This window comes from Anomaloglossus baeobatrachus, chromosome 3 (genome assembly GCF_048569485.1).
Source record: "Anomaloglossus baeobatrachus isolate aAnoBae1 chromosome 3, aAnoBae1.hap1, whole genome shotgun sequence".
Taxonomy (NCBI): Eukaryota; Metazoa; Chordata; class Amphibia; order Anura; family Aromobatidae; genus Anomaloglossus; species Anomaloglossus baeobatrachus.
The window spans coordinates 457,357,000-457,376,019 of NC_134355.1; the positions used below are offsets into that span (position 1 = coordinate 457,357,000).

The 19,020-nt window shown below is 40.6% G+C and overlaps 1 protein-coding gene across 1 annotated transcript in view; it reads right to left on the reverse strand.

The window, feature by feature from the left end:
- The window catches only part of LOC142297277 (uncharacterized), a 28,353-nt gene extending 17,227 nt beyond the window's left edge, over nucleotides 1-11,126 (reverse strand). Inside the window, exons 1-4 of the mRNA XM_075341529.1 lie at nucleotides 11,073-11,126; nucleotides 10,213-10,294; nucleotides 5,378-5,489; nucleotides 4,212-4,293 (exon numbers count right to left, since the gene is read on the reverse strand). Coding sequence (XP_075197644.1) covers nucleotides 4,212-4,293; nucleotides 5,378-5,489; nucleotides 10,213-10,294; nucleotides 11,073-11,126 — 330 coding nt within the window. The remainder of the gene's footprint in view (nucleotides 1-4,211; nucleotides 4,294-5,377; nucleotides 5,490-10,212; nucleotides 10,295-11,072) is intronic.
- Nucleotides 11,127-19,020: the final 7,894 nt, after the last annotated feature.

Below are 19,020 nucleotides of genomic sequence, written 5' to 3' on the forward strand. Positions count from 1 at the left end.
ACAATTACTTTCCACCACATATGAGGTATCTGCGTACTCAGGAGAAAATGCACAATACATTTTATGGTGCATTTTTTCCTGATAGCCTTGTGAAAAAAAAAGCTACCTAGTTGAAGCAACCGTTTTGTGGTAAAAAAAAATTTTTTTTCTTTTCATGGCTCAACGCTATAAACTTTTGTGAAGCCCCCAGGGGTTCAAAGTGCTCACCAAACATCTAGAAAAATTATTTGAGGCCTCTAGTTTCCAAAATGGGGTCACTTGTGGGGGAGCTCCATTGTTTAGGCACCTCAGGGGGTCTTCAAACCCGACATGGCGTCCGCTAACAGGTGCAGCTAATTTTGCACTCAAAAATTCAAATGGCGCTCCTTGCCTTCCGAGCACTGCTGTGTGTCCAAACATTTGATTTCCACCACATATGAGGTATCTGCGTACTCAGGAGAAAATGCACAATACATTTTATGGTGCATTTTTTCCTGTTACCCTTGTGAAAAAAAAAGCTACCTAGTTGAAGCAACCGTTTTGTGGTAAAAAAAATTTTTTTTCTTTTCATGGCTCAACGCTATAAACTTTTGTGAAGCCCCCAGGGGTTCAAAGTGCTCACCAAACATCTAGAAAAATTATTTGAGGCCTCTAGTTTCCAAAATGGGGTCACTTGTGGGGGAGCTCCATTGTTTAGGCACCTCAGGGGGTCTTCAAACCCGACATGGCGTCCGCTAATGAGTGCAGCTAATTTTGCGTTCAAAAATTCAAATGGCGCTCCTTCCCTTCCGAGCTCTGCCGTGCGCCCAAACAATTGATTTTTACCACATATGGGGTATCAGCGTACTCAGGAGAACATGCACAATAAATTGTATTGTGTACTTTCTCTTTTCTCCCTTGTAAAAATGAAAATTTTATGGCTAAAGTAACATTTTTGTGTTAAAAAGTAAAATTTTCATTTTTTCCTTCCACATTGCTTTGGTTCCTGTGACGCACCTAAAGGGTTAATAAACTTCTTGGATGTGGTTTTGAGCAGTGTGAGGGGTGCAGTTTTTAGAATGGGGTCACTTTTGGGTATTTTCTGTCACCTAGGCCTCTCAAAGTCACTTCAAATGTGATGTGGTCCCTAAAAAAATTATTTTGTAAATTTTGTTGGAAAAATGAGAATTTGCTGATGACCTTTGACCCCTTCTAACTTCCTAACGGAAAAAAAATTTGTTTCGAAAATTGCGCTGATGTAAAGTAGACAAGTGGGAAATGTTATTTAGTAACTATTTTGTGTGACATATCTCTCAGATTTATGGGCATAAATTTTCAAAGTTTGAAATTTGCGAAATTTTCAAAATTTTCGCCAAATTTCCTAAATTTTCATAAATAAACGCAAAACATATCGGCCTAAATTTACCACTGACATGAAGTACAATATGTCACGAAAAAACAATCTCAGAATCGCCAGGATCCGTTGAAGCGTTCCAGAGTTATAACCTGTCAAAGTGACACTGGTCAAAATTGCAAAAAATGGCCCGGTCATTAGGGTGTTTTAGTGGCCGGGGGTGAAGGGGTTAAAGTGATACTATTAACTTTGGTTCATTTCTGTAGTAAATCCATTCACAAGAGCCATTGTAGAGGTATAATTAATTTCATTGACTTTACTTGTCAGTAGTAGAACAATGTATATATGAATGAGAAATACTAGTTTTGTGACGTTTGTGCAATAAGGATCTTGAAACAGAGTCAATAAAATTATTTGTCTTGCAATTTTACTGCCTTGTGCTTGAATTCTGATGAAAAGTTGCAGGCAGCCAAAATCAACACACTTAAACAAATGACTTTCACTCAGTTAATTGAATCTTTCTACAACAGAATTTATTTCCTGAGCTTCTGCATAGATTTCTTTGTTGAAACTGCTGAAAGGGGGGAGAAAAGGCGCAAATAGGGTTTTACCCGGTATTAACCGTGTAAGGATGTAGAAAGATACACTCACCTGGAGCGGTTGTGCCAGTCACAACCCCTTGTAAAGCATATGAGTGTCCGCGTGGTTCCAGCAGCAGCCCCGTGAAGACTTAGTGAAAAAAATGCATATATATATATATAGAGTTTTTTAATATAAACTACATCCTGGCAACAGTGGTTTCTTAGCGCGGCTAAAACCCGATTCTCACAATATATAAATATATATATATATATAATATATATATATAATGTGAGAATCGGGTTTTAGCCGCGCTAAGAAACCACTGTTGCCAGGATGTAGTTTATATTAAAAAACTCTTTCTTTATTACAGCATCCAACGCGCTTCAGAGACATAAGCCGTCTCCTTCTTCAGGGAAAAAGAGAATTCTCTTTTTCTCTCTTTTTCCCTGAAGAAGGAGACGGCTTATGTCTCTGAAACGCGTTGGATGCTGTAATAAAGAAAGAGTTTTTTTAATATAAACTACATCCTGGCAACAGTGGTTTCTTAGCGCGGCTAAAACCCGATTCTCACATATATATATATATATATATATATATATATATATATATATATATATATATATATATATATATATATATGCATTTTTTTCACTAGATTTCTTTAACAGTTAGCCACTCACAATGTATTCCTTAGTTGTGTTAGTTTGAAAATTCTCCCAAAATTTTTTTCGCAATGGCAGTAATTAATTGATTTTAAGTAAAACTGACCAATTGTCAAGGAGTGTGATGGGATCACTAGGAACAGAGAAGCCTAAACTGGCCTTCCGGCTGGGGGAACCCTGGCTAACCTTGATCCCAAAGATACATCTGAAAGTGATGATGTTTGGGCCACCTTCCTAACTCTAGCTCCTGAACAACCCTGGTCTAGTGGCCCCCTCCTTCCACCCACGAGAAAACCGCAACCGGAGTGATTTATCCCACACAAATAAAAAGATGGGGGGAAAAACAAATCTCAAACTCACAGCAATCCCTCACAGAGGTATACACAATATTGAGGAAACTAAAGGAAGGGAAGAAATAATTAGACAATTAGAGTATTTCCACAACACAACACACAGAAGTTCATCAGAAACTGGATATAAAAGCACAAGGACCAGTATTGAATAAGCTATAATCGGCCCCAGCCTCCACCATCTTAAAAATGGAGACGGCGACTGTAATATTTCTTCTGCAACATGTGACTGAAGCAGTAATCCACTGGCTAGCCCAAATGAACTTCTGTAAGCCTGATTAATAACAAGAGCACAGCTGGTCAACGCCAAAGTCTCCCTGTGCAACTCAAAAGTAACATCGTGTGGAATGTCTGACTTTCCTGTGTGAACAGTGTGAAAAGCAGCCCTGACACTCAGTGAGTTTTGAGTCAGACACCATGTGAAAGCACCCCTGCCTTTACAAAGGGCCTCTGGAACCTCAGGATAAGGTCTTTCTGGATCACAGCGATAGAATGTCCTAACCAGATGCTCTGCATGGACACCAGTTGCAGACACCCAAGTCTTTTCCTTAGGACCATAACCCTGCCAATGAACCAGGTAATGTAGAGAGTGATGGATGAGTCGAGCATAAACAATTCTCGATACCTAGCATGCTCAATAACCATCAGTCAAAACCGGAGGTGGATGAATGGGAAGAGGAGTTCCCAAATCCACAAATTTCTTTAACAGAGACTTGCGGAAGACATTGTGGATCTTTTATAATGATTGTATGGCCAGACAGAAAGCCAATGGGTTGATGACAGCTGTAATTCTGAATGGAATGATGAAACGAGTACATAACTTAAGTGAGTGCTCCTTAAGTTTAATATTTTTTCTGGATGACCAGGCACATGTCAACAGTCAGCCACATGCTTATACCTAGAGCCCATGCTAACCAAGTGCTCCTGAACCTTTCCCATGTAGATGATAATGCAGAGCCCAATTGGTCCTCTTCGGGTAACCCAGAAGAGTGCCATTTCCGAAAAGTACAGAACTGAGGATAATGACCATAAACAGAAGAGAAAGGGGACACACCAGAGCACACATGGCGATGACTAAACCAGAGGAAGGAACGAGGATGACTCCTCCTAATTATCGAAAACAAAGCAGCGCAAATACTGCTCCAAGCTATAGTTTATGCACTCTGTTTTCCTATTAGACTGTGAATTGAATGCTGAGTGAGACAATTTAAGCCTTAAGTGAGAGCAGAATGCCCTCCAAAAATTCTCAAGTAATTGAGCATCCCTATCAAATACAATGTTGAATGGAACCCCATTGAATCTTACAATTTCACAAATAAATATCTGCTCCAAAGTCTTAGCATTGGATAAGGATGATAGAGTAGTAAAATGTGTCATTTTGGAATACCTGTCAATCACAACAAAAATAACAGTATTATCAACAGAGGGTGAAGCTCCATAATAAAATCTATGGAAATATCCATCCAAGGTTTACTAAGAACACTCAATTCTAGCAAACAACCTGATGGACAAGATTGAGATGCTGTATAATGGGCGCAGGTGGCACAAGCCGACACCTAGAACACCACATCCCTCCAGACTTTGGCCACCAGAAATGATGTAATACAAGATTCAGAGTTGAAGTCCCCCCAAGGTGACCAGCTAGGACTGAATCATGATGTTCCCCCAGAATCTTAAGGCGAAGACTCAGAGGGAAGAGTGTCTTGTTAACTGGGACCCCTGATGATGCCTCATCCTGACCTTCTGCAATCTGAGATTCCATCTCTTTACTACACTAGTACTCCCTTTTGCAGGATGCGCACCAGTTCCTCACAAGGGCCCCCCCCCCCAGAAAACTCCTGGACAGGGCATCAGCTTTTGTGTTTTTAGAAACTGTATAATAAGTAACAAAAAAAATAAACCTATTGAAAAATAAAGACCACTGAGCTCGTCTAGGGGTGAAATGATAAAGGAGATTTTAAAGGTCCATCATTACATTAAATGGATGATTCTCTCTCTTCAAAAAGTGTTTAAAATCCTTAAATACTAACTTAATAGCAAGTAACTCCCTATTACTAATGTTGTAATTACACTTGCCCAAAGATAACTTTTTTGAAAAGAATGCACATGAATGAAGTTTGCCAATTGATGAACCCTGGGACAATACATCTCCCACCCCTACCTCTGATGCGTCAACTTCCACTATGAAGGATATTGATACATCAGGCTGTATCAACACCGGTGCTGATGCAAAACATCTTTTAAGACAAAAAAAGCATATAAAGTACCCTGAGACCAGATAGTCTGTACCTTTTTTCATCAAGTCAGTCAAAGGTCTTGCAATGGCCGAATTTGTTTTTTAATAAACTTTCTGTAATAATTTGCAAACCCTAAGAAATGTTGCAGAGTTTCCAGGATCTCAGGATGGTCCCATTTCATAATAGCCTGCAACTTAGAGGGATCCATCTTAAAACAAGAAGCAGAAATTATGCCATCCAGATATGGTAAGTTCCTGAACGGCAAATACACATTTCTCTAATTTAGCATACAATTTGTTCTCCATGAGGATCTGTAAAGCCTGTTTAACATTAGGGATGAGCAAACCTGGTTGGTAAAAGTTTGCCAATTTAAGATTCGGTACGAGCCTTAGCTTGTTCTTTTTCTGACCCAGAACGCTGGTCGTTTTTCCAAAAATGCTTTTTCAATACCATTTTCTGCTTTCCTATAGGATTGTGGTGCTGGGAGATGAGGGAATGTGTAAAATCAGTGGAGGAGGCGGGGACTCTGAACCGGGAGAAGGCTTTTGTCGCGCAGCACCATTTTTTTTCCCTTTAACTCTATTTGTGGATGTTGCTGCAGCCAATCACAGCAAAGGAAACATCCACAAGGTTGAGACAGAAGTGCTTCTGTGATTGGCTGCCTAAGTCACATTTCCTTGTGCATATACATTTCAGACATGTGGTGTTGGCGCCATTTTGTGAATGTGAAATTTTAGAGAAGGTGCTGCTGCTTGGGCTGCTAGACAGTGAGTGAGCTTAGTTAGGGGTTTAATGCTAGGCAGATAAGATAGATAGTAGAGCAATGATTTAGAATAGGGATAAACAGTGTAAGAAAAGGTGTGTGTGTGTGTGTGTGTGTGTGTGTGTGTGTGTGTGTGTCCCAAATTGGCACATTTCATTATCGAAATGAGGATTGGTACTTGTAGTGCCTACTAAACAGTTGCCAGTGAAGCATGTAAATAGGTATTGCTACGTATTACCGCCTGCTCAAAAGTATGCAAACACATTTATAGGTACTATTAGTTAGCAGAGCCTAGCCTAAAAAGCTGGTAAGGAAGTATGTAAAAAGTGCTTCTTGCCAATTTTAATTGCCTGCTTAAAATTGTGCAAACACATGTATAGGTATTGCTAGTTAGCCATGCGTGGCCTAACAGGTTGCTAGGGAAGTATATAAAAAGTGGTTCTTGGCAATTTTAATTGTCTGCTTAAAATTACGCAAACACTTTTATAGGTATTGGTAGTTAGCCGTGAATGGCCTAAAGAGTTGCTATGGAAGTATATAAAAAGTGGTTCTTGATTGCCTGTTTAAAATTACGCACATTTATAGGTATTAGTAGTTAGCCATGCATGGCCTAACAAGTTGCTAGGGAAATACGTAAAAAGTTGTTCTTGGCAATTGTAATTGCCTACTCAAAATTACGCAGTGAAACACATTTATAGGTATACTTTTTAATGCCTGCGGAAAATATGCTATTCAAGAAGTTAAATAGTTCTTCTTAGCACTTTTCCGTGTCTGCTCCAAACTACGCAGTGAAATGCATTTGCAGGTAGTGGTACTTTTTAGTGCCTTCACAATATTGCCAACTCAGGCAGGAAAGAAATAATTAATCTTTTGTGTCAGGTGTTTGACTGGTGTAGGCTTAGGTTTGCAAAACATCTGTGTGGAAGGGGAAGGGTACATCAACCATGAGTGGTAAATCCTGACGAATTTGTCATGGTAAGAGGAATAGACTGGATGTTGGAGGTGTTCATGTGGGAAAGATTGCAAGGAGAAAGCCTCAGCTCACCAAAAATTATTATTTCTATGGTTTTCAAAAGATCACCTGAACAAGCGAGAAGACCACTGGAAGTTCACCAGTTGCCCCCTCCTCTCAGACATATGTCAAATATGACTTAGAAGTCTCAGAGATTCAGAGACTTGCATATGAGATAAAAAAAAAATATTAAAACAAAAATGAAACCTTTAAATATGAGCATGGTATATACTAAACAAAATGATTCTGGACCGTGAAGAAGGCGGATTTTACCGCAGAAACGCGTAGTCCTATCTGAGCTATTTTCCTGCGATAATGCTGTTCTGAATTGCTTGGACCATTATATTTTAATGAATTTATGATTAAAAAGAAGGAAAACATTTTTTAACAGCATCCTGGATTGCTCACGTTATTGCTTGATTCTGCCTTGTTGTTGTTCACATTTGTATGGATGGACTCCTACGTCCTGATCCGGGCACAACGGAGTTAACCAGGTGAGCTGAGGATCCAGGTGATTCACAGGAGTGAGCTGGTCTACACTGTTGGACTCATATACTAAACAAAATGTACTAAATGTACTAATAAAGTATTAAAAATATATAAAACTATTAACCCTTCTATATTAATAGCACATTTATATTTATTTATAGATTGGTATTATGACAGAGCCAATTTTGACCTTTATGACCAAGCAAAATTTTAGAAATCTCACCTATGTGTGTGACATTTATATGGTAATAACTCTGGAATGCTTCAATGTATTAGTAATTGTAAGACTGCTTTTCATGACATATTTGACTTTATGTAAATGGAAAATTTACATCAATATTTTTTTGCGTTTTACTCTACAATGTTGCTTTAGCATCAATTTTTTAACTTTTACAAGGAATAGCACAAGAAAATAGACGCCCAAATTTGTTTCATGAAGTCAGAAACCTCTGCTTGGACAAACGTTAGGGCTCTGGATGGAAGGAGCAATATATGAATTTTGGAATACAGATTTAACTGAAATAAATTGTAGGCCTCATGTTACATTTGCAGGGCCCTTAACCCCTTAATGACCGTGGGCAGTAAAGTTACGTCCCTGTGGTCATAGTGTTAATCCCCACCTGCTGCTGCAGGCTTCTGGGGGGATCCGCTCACATGTCAGCTGATTTGTACAGCTGACATGTGTACCTCGCAACTACAAGTGGAATCGCTATCCACCCGTACCTGTTAACCCCTTAAATGGCACTGTCAAGATGTGACAGCACAATTTTAATGGCAATCGCAATAATCCAGTACTCACAGGCCTCCACCAGAAGTCATGTGACGTGATCACGTGGATCCGCTGGTTGTCATGGTAGCACAGGCTCATGTGATGACTCCTGTAGCTCACATGACTCAGGTCCTGTAAGAAACAGCCGAGTACTGGCTGTTACAAACGATGATCATTTTTCCTGGTCTGAGCAATGCTGCTTTTTTCATAAAAAAGTTGAAAAAAATTAAAAAAAAGATAAAAAACCTAAAGGTTCAAATCACCCCACATTCGCCCCACTGAAAATTAAAGAGTTTTAAAAAATATACACATATTTTGTATCGCAGTGTTCAGAAACCCTTGCTCTATCAAAATATAAAATCAATTAATCTGATCGGTAAACGTTGTAGCAGCCTAAAAAATCCAAATACTAAAATTACGCATTTTGGTCGCTGCAGATTTTGCGCAAAATGCAATAACAGGTGATCAAAACAGAGACTCAGAGCAAAAATGGTACCATTACAAATGTCAGCCCGAGACACAAAAAATAAGCCATCAATGAGCCATAGATCCTAAAAAATGAGAACGCTATGGATCACGGAAAATGGCACAAAACGTACGCCACTTTTTTTTTTTACAAACTCGCACCGACCTGAGGCATCACACCCACACATTGGTTATACCATATAGTGAACACAGTGAATAAAATATATCAAAAACAATAGTGCAATCACACTTTTTTTTTCAAATTTTTCCACATTTGGAACTTTTTTGCCGCTTTCCAGCACACTATATGGTAAAACTCATGGTTTCATTTAAAAGTACAGCTCGTTCTGCAAAAAAATAAGCCCTCATATGATAGGATTGCCTGAAAAATAAAAAAAAGTTACATCTCTCAACAAAAGAATCGCGAGAAAAAAAAATGGAAAGCGCAAAATCGGCCGGTCGTGAAAGAGTTAAGGTACCTAAACAGCAGAAACTTCCACATGTGACCCCATTTTGCTATACTTCTCAAGTATTTTATCCAGGGGTATATTGACCATTTCAATTTTCATCAGATTGAAAATTTTCTTCACGGAAATGTTACTTTAGCCTAAAATGTTTCACTTTTGCAAGACTTAGCAGGAAAAAGTAAACACCACAGTTTGTTACCTACTTTGCTTTGAGTGTAGGGAATGGTGACACTCAATATGTAGTCAAAAAGTTCAGGGCTCAGTGTGTATTGAGCTCTATTTGAATTTTGGATTGTCAGAGCTCGTGTGGTTCAAGAACAACAGAAAGCCCCCTATAAATGTCTGTTTTGTAAATTATATTCTCTAATGTACAATATTTATGTAGGGAGGTAGTCAGAAGTTTGATACCACCATTTTTTATGCAGTTGATGGAACACAATTGAAAAATTACAATTTGCATTTTTTTCACTCACTTTTCTGAATTTGTTTTGTACATTCTTAGAAACACACATCAAATTTTATTCTATTAGTTTTTCAGTGTCCAGAAATACATCGAATATGGCACCAATGTGACTACCTGTGCCTATAATAAATAGCGCTCCATTTGGTCTTCAGGGTAAAATCTATGCAATTCCAGGACCCATTAAAAGCTCACAGAGACATTATACTACCAAATAAGAAAATCCTTCCAAGAATTATTACTCACAATGGGAGGCATGCCCCTAAAAAGACATTTATTGATTATAAAACTTGGTCTTGCCAACAAAACAATAAAGCCCATAGTGTATACATATAGAAAAGCCTCATTATTAGAGGTCCTCCAATAATATTATCATAATTGTAACACCACTATAAATAATATATAAGATGTATAAATGAAATGAAAAGTTTTGTGAAGCAAGACAGTCATAAAAACAGTCAATCCAAGATAAATGGTCAAAAATGTTTATGTGAGTAATCAAGTTCTGGAAGTAATTATCACGTGAATTGAATTTGAAGAACATTTGTGTGGTCTACATTCTAGAAAATACAGACCTGGGCATATGGACAAAAAAATTACCTCAATAATAGTTTGGTGTGTGAGTGATCAAGTCCCACAATTACTTGTCAGATGACCTGAATTTTCAAGAACATTTGTGGGGTCCACATTCTGGAAACCACTGAGGTAGGCATCTGGATGATTTGCCTGAATAATAGATTCATGTGGATTAATTTGTCTGCATAATAGATTGGTATGTGAGTAATCAAGTACTAGATTTAATTGTCAGATTATCTGAATTTTCAAGAAAATTTTGGGAACCCTAATCTGGAGTATGCATATGTGGACATGTGGAAAATAAATTGTCTGAATAATAGTTTGGTATGTGAGGATTCCAGCATGAAATGAATTATAAAATTGAGTAAAATATGTTTAACTGATAAAAATATTGTCTTTATTGTCCAATAAAAATTACTCTCTACTGGGGCCCACTAACCAGAAAATACAAATATAAATTATTTGAAAAAAAAGATCCTACCACACAATTTGGTGTCATTTATGGCAATTTAATAATTGTTAGATGTGTGGTAGGTCTCTAAACAGGGGAGACACAAAGGCTTCTCTCTAATGGGCACAAAGAACAATAAAACACAAGGAATCATTTGGAATCACTCCTTCTACCATCCTTCTTACAAACTCGGTATCTTTTTTGGAGATACTTTTGGGTGGGAAACGTAGGGATGGGTCAAATAAATTGGTGTTCTTAAAGTCTCCAGACATAATCAGACTTGAAGGCTGCCTCTCCTGCCTTCAAGTCAAATAGGAGACACTCAACAATTTTCTCCTTGAGCTAGAAAAAAGTGAGCGCTCCTTGAGACTTTTTGTACAGAAAACAACTGTTGTAGGTTGATATCTGGAAGCGGTAGACTGCTACCTTTTTATAGCTGGCCCTTGTCTTTCTTTTCGCCAGATATGGTTGAAGTACCTGGTCTGAAACGTCAAACATGAGAACAATGTCGATTATGTGATCAGTGACCATAATAGCCCAAATCGTGTTCTCCAGAATCCTAGCTACCACTGGTAGCTGAAATCCTGTTTTTCTTTGACTCTGTGGGGCGCTATTCACTTTTTTCTTAGTGTTGTTAAAAGCAGTGCTGAGGAATAAAGCTTTTTAACTGCCAACTTTAAAAGGTGTATCGGCAGTCATTAAGGGGTTACTATATAGCTATTAAGGAAAAATAAACAAATTTTAATTTTGTATGCTATGCTTCAGCACTTTTCATAAGCAAATGTGAAATACTTTCACTTAAATTTATCACGAAAAATGCATTACAAGATTAAAAAAACAGTATCAAAATTGCATAGATGTGCAACAAGTTACCAATCTTCATTGCCATAACCGTTGACTTTTGCCCATTTTTGTTGAAGTTACTTTGACTAAGACTGTGTTTGCATTAAAGAGCTTTAAAAGGGGCTCTCAGCACAGAATGAATGCTCAAGCCAAGTGCAGGTGTGACGCCCCAGGGCTGTGGGGTACTCGGTACTGGGAGCGTGGTGCAAAGTGGGGGACAGTCGTGGTCACGGCCGATGCCCGGTTCCGTGACCCTGGGAGTCAGTTTGAATAAAAAGGGGTAAAAATAAAAGAAAAGGGAGAAATAAAAATAAAGAGTTTTTCAACTACACCACTTGCGGCGTGTGGCCAGGTTATGGGAGCCGCCGCTGCAGGGTCCTGCTGGGGCTGGTGGAGTAATGCAGGTTAGGTGTTTTGGGCCCTCCGCAAGCAGGGCTGGACCTCAGCAGTGGACGGTGGGGGTTATAGTAAGAAACAGTCAGTGTATAGGCCACTTTACAAACAGCGACATCGCTATGAAAGCTGGTGAAAACACACGCACCCGTCAGTTGTGCGTCACAGGCAAATCGTTGCCCGTGGTGCACAACATCACTAGGACCCGTCACACGGCTTACCTGCCTAGCGACATCGCTGTGGCCAGCAAACCGCCTCCTTTCTAGGAGGCGCTTCGTGCGGCGTCACAGCAATGTCACACGGCAGCCATCCAATCGAAGCGGAGGGGCAGAGAGCAGCCGAAAGAAAGGGACGCCCACCTCATTGCCGGAGGACGCAGGTACGGTGTTGTTCCTCATTCCTGGGGTGTCACACGTAGGGATGTGTGCTGCCTCAGGAACGACGAACAACCTGCATCCTGCACCAGTAAGTATATTTGGGATTAGAACGACGTGTCAACGATCAACGATTAGGTGAGTAAGTTTGAAAGTTTCACACGCAATGACGTCGCTAACGAGGCCGGATGTGAGTCACGAATTCTGTGACCCCAACGACATCTTGTTAGCGATGTCGTTGTGTGTAAAGCCCCCTTAAGTGTACAGAGGTGAGAAGGAAACAGTCCACACCAGTAATGCAGTTTGAACTTGCATTTTACTTTGGGCTTTGTACCTGAACCCGCTGGTGCCGGTTTCAGGTGTTCCCTTTCCCCTTGTTCTCCGTGCCAGCTGTGACCTGGGATAGCTGTACTCCGTGCACTCTTGTTTGTATTGGGCTCCCATGGCTTAGAGCTTCTGGGGGAGCATCTCTGTTTCCGTCTTGGTCCTATTGCAGGCAGCCTGAACTATTTAAGGGGTTCAATCCCCGGTCCCCTTTTTGCTGCTGATGCTTTAGACTCTATGGGTGGTGAGGGACCCTGGAAATCCCCTCATCTGGCAGATTTAACAGTTGACCATAAAGTGTCCCACTGTCCTAGGGTCTGCACCCTGCCTTGTGCTGAGTCCTGTGAGCCTAGGTTCCAGACTTCCACAGGACGCCCCGCGGTTTCTGGAGTATGCCACTTCCACAGGTAACGCGTGGTCCCTGGAGTCCTGGTTTCTTATTCCACAGTTCCTCACTCCTGTTACAGTGTTCCGTTGTTACTTCATGTCTTTCCACTTTTCCTTTCTTTACTTCACTCCTCACTCTCCTTCAACTCCGATTACTACTCTCAACTCCTCTCTCCTCTTTCTTCAACTAACTACTTCCTCCTGCCAACTTCCCAACTGACCACTCGCCCCTCCTCTTGCTGGGTCTCTCCCTACAGACAGGGTGGCAACTATCCAGTCAGTGCCCATCCCTTTTACCTGTTGCTAGGCAGTCTCCCAGTCTGGAATTGGGGTTATGTGTGAGGCCTGAGGGTGCTGGTGTGTTGACTGGCACGGATATTCCGAGGTTTGGGTTTCCACAGTTCACATTTTGTGGCACCTGATACCTCAGGGGTGCTACACAGGCACTTGGTGAATTATGGCGTTGCTAATCTTTTAAGTGCACATTCCCACCTGCTTCTTTTTTGTCTATCTCTTCCCGTCTCTTGCTGTATGTAGTCAGATTTATCACTCAAAGAAGAAGGGACAGTACAGAAGAGTAAAAGCCAGCAGGTGGGAAGGTGCACTTAAATAATTGGGCATGTCATGGTGCACCAAGGGCCTGTATTTGGTTTGAACAATCATTCTGTTCTGAGTCCGTTTTAAAGGGATTCAATTTAGACCTTGGAAACCTCGGAGTGTAATACGTCTTTCCAATGCAAATTACAGCCTTGTAGTACTTTCAATCTAATGCAAACTGATTCACTGCAAATCAAATTTTAGGAGAAAAATAAGTTTAAAACTGGCAATTTCATATTTAAAATTTCATTTATCTGTACCTAGTACCCTTTCTTTAGATATAATCTGTGTGTCAACAGTAGAGATGAGCGAACCGGTCGCGGTTCGGCTCGAGGTCGGTTCGCCGAACGGGGGTCCCGTTCGAGTTCGGTTCGACGAACCGAACTCGAGCCAATAGGCTATAATGGGAGGCAATCACAAACACATAAAAATGCATAATAAATGTACACAAACAGTTAATAAACATTGCCATAACACTTACCGGTCCCCGCGATCCCTTCTGCACTCTGTCTCCTGCCGCTATTCCATCCGATGATCGCTGAATCCTCCCGGTGACCGGCACTGCCAGCAGAGAAGCAGGACCTATCGTGACGTCAAAATAGCCATGTGACCAGTCATGTGGCTATTATCTCATTGGCTACAGACTGGTCACATGACTATGACACGTCATGTAGGACCTGCGAGTGCATCTCTCCGGTACACGGTGCACATATGTGTATCGCTGTGTACCGGCGACATGCTCTAGCACACGGTCGACTCCCCGTTCCGTTAGGGACCGGCTGACACAGCCGGTCATTAACGGAGATCACCGTTGCCATAGCAACGCAGTTAGCGGTGACGTCACCGCTAACCGCAGCTCCGAGAGCACCGTTGCTATGGTAACGCGTCTGTCAGCGTTACCGCTGTTACCGCTGACAGCCAGCACTGATCACTCACGGAGTGAAGGCTGCACGCTGCTTCCCGATTGTAGTGAGGATTGTACTAAGGATGAGGTTCCCCAGCCCCAAGTGATGGGCTGGTGAACCTCATCCTCACTACAATCGTCACTACTACTACACTAGTGAGGATTGTACTGAGGATGAGGTTCCCCAGCCCCAAGTGATGGGCTGGTGAACCTCATCCTCACTACAATCATCACTACTACTACACTAGAAAGAAAGAAGACAGAAGAGCAGGATCGTGGAGGGCTGACAGGGGGTAATAAAGATGGAGTCTCTAATGTGTCTGTGTATTTATTTCTATTAAAGTATTTTTTCTCTGTGTGGTGTTTTTTTTTAACCCTTTATTGGAGATTCTTAATGGCCGGGTCAAACGTGCCTGACATTAAGAATCTCTGGCTTAATACTGGCTAGTAAAACAAAGCCAGTATTAACTCATGATTACCCAACATCCCTCCCGGCTCCAGGGCTGTTGGAAGAGTTGGATACAGCGCCAGATGATGGCGCTTCTATGAGAGCGCCATTTTCTGGGATGGCTGCGGACTGAAATCCGCAGCAGAGGCGCCCAGAAACCTCGGGCTAACCTGTGCTGCGGATTCCAATCCCCAGCTGCCTAGTTGTACCCGGCTGGACACAAAAATGGGGCGAAGCCCACGTCATTTGTTTTTTAATTATTTCATGAAATAAGTGAAATAATTTAAAAAAAAATGGGCTTCCCTATATTTTTGGTTCCCAGCCGGGTACAAATAGGCAACTGGGGGTTGGAGGCAGCCCGTGGCTGCCTGCTGTACCTGGCTAGCATACAAAAATATGGCGAAGCCCACGTCATTTTTTTGGTGGGCAAAAAACTTCTGCATACAGTCCTGGATGGAGTATGCTGAGCCTTGTAGTTCTGCAGCTGCTGTCTGCTCTTCTCCATACAGACAGACAGCAGCTGCAGAACTACAAGGCTCAGCATACGCCACCCAGGACTGTATGCAGAAGTTTTTTGCCCACCAAAAAAATTATGTGGGCTTCGCCATATTTTTGTATGCTAGCCAGGTACAGCAGGCAGGTACGGCTGCCCCCAACCCCCAGTTGCCTATTTGTACCCGGCTGGGAACCAAAAATAAAGGGAAGCCCCTTTTTTATTTCATGAATTTCATGAAATAATTAGAAAACAAATGACGTAGGCTTCGTCCCATTTTTGTGTCCAGCCAGGTACAACTAGGCAGCTGGGGATTGGAATCCGCAGCACAGGTTGGCCTGAGCTTTCTGGGCCCCACTGCTGCGAATTGCAGTCTGCAGCCGCCTCAGAAAATGGCATTTTCATAGAAGCGCCATCTTCTGGCGCTGTATCCAACTCTTCCAGCACCTGCCTGCTATACCTGGCTAGCATACAAAAATATGGCGAAGCTCATGTCCTTTTTTTGTAGTTTTTTGGCAAAAAAAATAAAAAATGCTTCCCTGGATTTTCCATTGCCAGTGAAGGTAACACCAAGCAGTGGGGGTTAGCAGCCAGTAGCTGCTTGGATTACCCTTAGCTAGCAATACAAAAAATGCAGCGGGAGCCCATATATATTTTTTTTAATTATTTATTTAAATAACTAAAAATAAAATGGGCTTCCCTGTATTTTGATTGCTGGACATCACAGTGCTGTAAAAATAAATCTTTAAAAAAATGACGTAGCGCTCCACGGTATTTTTGATTCTCAGCGCAGATAAAGCAGACAGCTATGGGTTGCCACCCCCATCTGCCTGCCGTTACCTTGGTTGGCAATCAAAATACAGGGAAGTCCATTACTTTTTTCTATTTAAAAAATAGTTAAAAAAAAAAATGACTTTGGGTCCCCCCATTTTTGATAGCCAGCTAGGGTAAAGCAGACGGCTGTAGCCTGAAAACCACAGCTGGCAGCTTTACCGTGGTTGGGGATCCAATGTGGAGGTCCCCTCAGGCTCTTTTTTATAATTATTTTATAAATATTAATAATTACACAATAAAAGTAGGGTTCCCCCCCAAATTGGATCACCAGCCAAGGTAAAGCGGACAGCTGTGGTCTGGTATTCTCAGGGTGGGAAGGTCCATAGTTATTGGGCCTTCACAGCCTAAAAATAGCAGGCCGCAGGCACCCCAGACGTGGCGCATCCACTAGATGCGCCAATCCTGGCGCTTCACCCCAGCTCATCCCGTGCCCTGGTGCAGTGTCAAACGGGGTAATAAATCGGGTTGATACTAGCTGTAAAGTAACCTGAGATCAAGCCCAGCAGTTTGTGATGTCATGGCGTCTATTAGATACCCAACATCATAAACTGTCAGTACTAACAAAAAAAAAAAATCGACAAAATAAATTTATTTGAAAAAACAGTCCCCAAAACATTCCCTCTTTCACCAATTTATTGTAAGAAAAAAAATAAAGGGGTCCCACGACGACTCTGGACCGTCTAGAATATGGGGGGGAGACACTCAGGGAACGTATCCCCCATTTTTTAGGAGTGCGGACCCTTCATGTGAGGAGTGTGGGTGCAATGAATCTGCACTCACTCTTCTCGGGTCCACAGCAGCAGAGTCCATGTCGTAATGGTTGCTACCAAAGCTGCAATGCCCTGCTCATGAGGTAAGGGCATGCCTAATCAGGAGAACTACTGTAGAGGAAGCTCTGCTCACTGGTATATAGGTGCTCAGAGGTAATAATAGATAAAATTAGTGAGTAACCTCGGCACTCTAAATCTCCCAGACTAAGTCAGTAAGTCACAACGGATAGTAATGCAAAATCACTCTTTATTGGTCCATATTAAGAAAAAAAATTTTTTCATAAGCATATATGTTTTTGTCCAAAACAAGTTACAAATGACGTTTCGGCCTGAGCCTTCGTCAGATTGGACTTATCTGCATGTAATCATGAAAAATGACAATAATCAGTATCACATAAGAGTGAGAGAACAATAACATAAACTCGAACAATGTAGAGGTACAATTCGGATGCAGCAAAAAAATTGCAACACAGCAAGAAATGAAACACATGATACAAATGTCATAATACAGTACAAGGACAATATAGTAATGACAAATATGGGGTCAGAGTAGGCTTAGACAGCTCTGGTACGAAAGAGATGTCAATCATAAAGTAACATGTGCAGTAGGTGTAGAGCTACACTATGCATGGCAGAGCTAATGGGTAGATCGACCATAGAAAAAGAACGGAGAAAAAGTGGAGAAAAAGTGGAGAAAAAGTGGAGAAAAAGTGGAGAAAAAGTGGAAAAAAAGTGGAGAAAAAGTGGAGAAAAAGTGAAGAAAAAGTGAAGAAAAAGTGAAGAAAAAGGGGAGAAAAAGGGGAGAAAAAGTGGAGAAAAAGTGGAGAAAAAGTGGAGAAAAAGTGGAAAAAAAGTGGAGAAAAAAATGGAGAAAAAGTGGAGAAAAAGTGGAGAAAAAGTGGAGAAAAAAAATGGAGAAAAAGTGGAGAAAAAGTGGAGAAAAAGTGGAGAAAAAAAATTGAGAAAAAGTGGAGAAAAAGTGAAAAAAGGGGAGAAAAAGTGGAGAAAAAGTGGAGAAAAAGTGGAGAAAAAGTGGAGAAAAAGTGGAGAAAAAGTGGAGGAAAAAATGGAGAAAAAGTGGAGAAAAAGTGGAGAAAAAAATGGAGAAAAAGTGGAGAAAAAGTGGAGAAAAAAAATGGAGAAAAAGTGGAGAAAAAGTGGAGAAAAAGTGGAGAAAAAAAATTGAGAAAAAGTGGAAAAAAAGTAAGGAAAAAGTGAAGAAAAAGGGGAGAAAAAGTGGAAAAAAGTGGAGAAAAAGTGGAGGAAAAGTGGAGAAAAAATGGAGAAAAAATGGAGAAAAAAATGGAGAAAAAGTGGAGAAAAAGTGGAGAAAAAGTGGAGGAAAAGTGGAGAAAAAATGGAGAAAAAATGGAGAAAAAAATGGAGAAAAAGTGGAGAAAAAATGTAGAAAAAGTGGAGAAAAAGTGGAGGAAAAGTGGAGAAAAAATGGAGAAAAAAATGTAGAAAAAGTGGAGAAAAAGTGGAGGAAAAGTGGAGAAAAAATGGAGAAAAAAATGGAGAAAAAGTGGAGAAAAAGTGGAGAAAAAAGTGGAGAAAAAGTGGAGAAAAAGTGGAGGAAAAGTGGAGAAAAAATGGAGAAAAAATGGAGAAAAAAATGGAGAAAAAGTGGAGAAAAAGTGGAGGAAAAGTGGAGAAAAAATGGAGAAAAAATGGAGAAAAAAATGGAGAAAAAGTGGAGAAAAAATGTAGAAAAAGTGGAGAAAAAATGTAGAAAAAGTGGAGAAAAAATGTAGAAAAAGTGGAGAAAAAATGGAGAAAAAGTGGAGAAAAAGTGGAGAAAAAGTGGAGAAAAAGTGGAGAAAAAGTGGAGAAAAAATGGAGAAAAAAATGGAGAAAAAGTGGAGAAAAAGTGGAGAAAAAATGTAGAAAAAGTGGAGAAAAAAGTGGAGAAAAAGTGGAGAAAAAGTGGAGAAAAAATGGAGAAAAAATGGAGAAAAAAATGGAGAAAAAAATGGAGAAAAAGTGGAGAAAAAGTGGAGAAAAAATGTAGAAAAAGTGGAGAAAAAAGTGGAGAAAAAGTGGAGGAAAAGTGGAGAA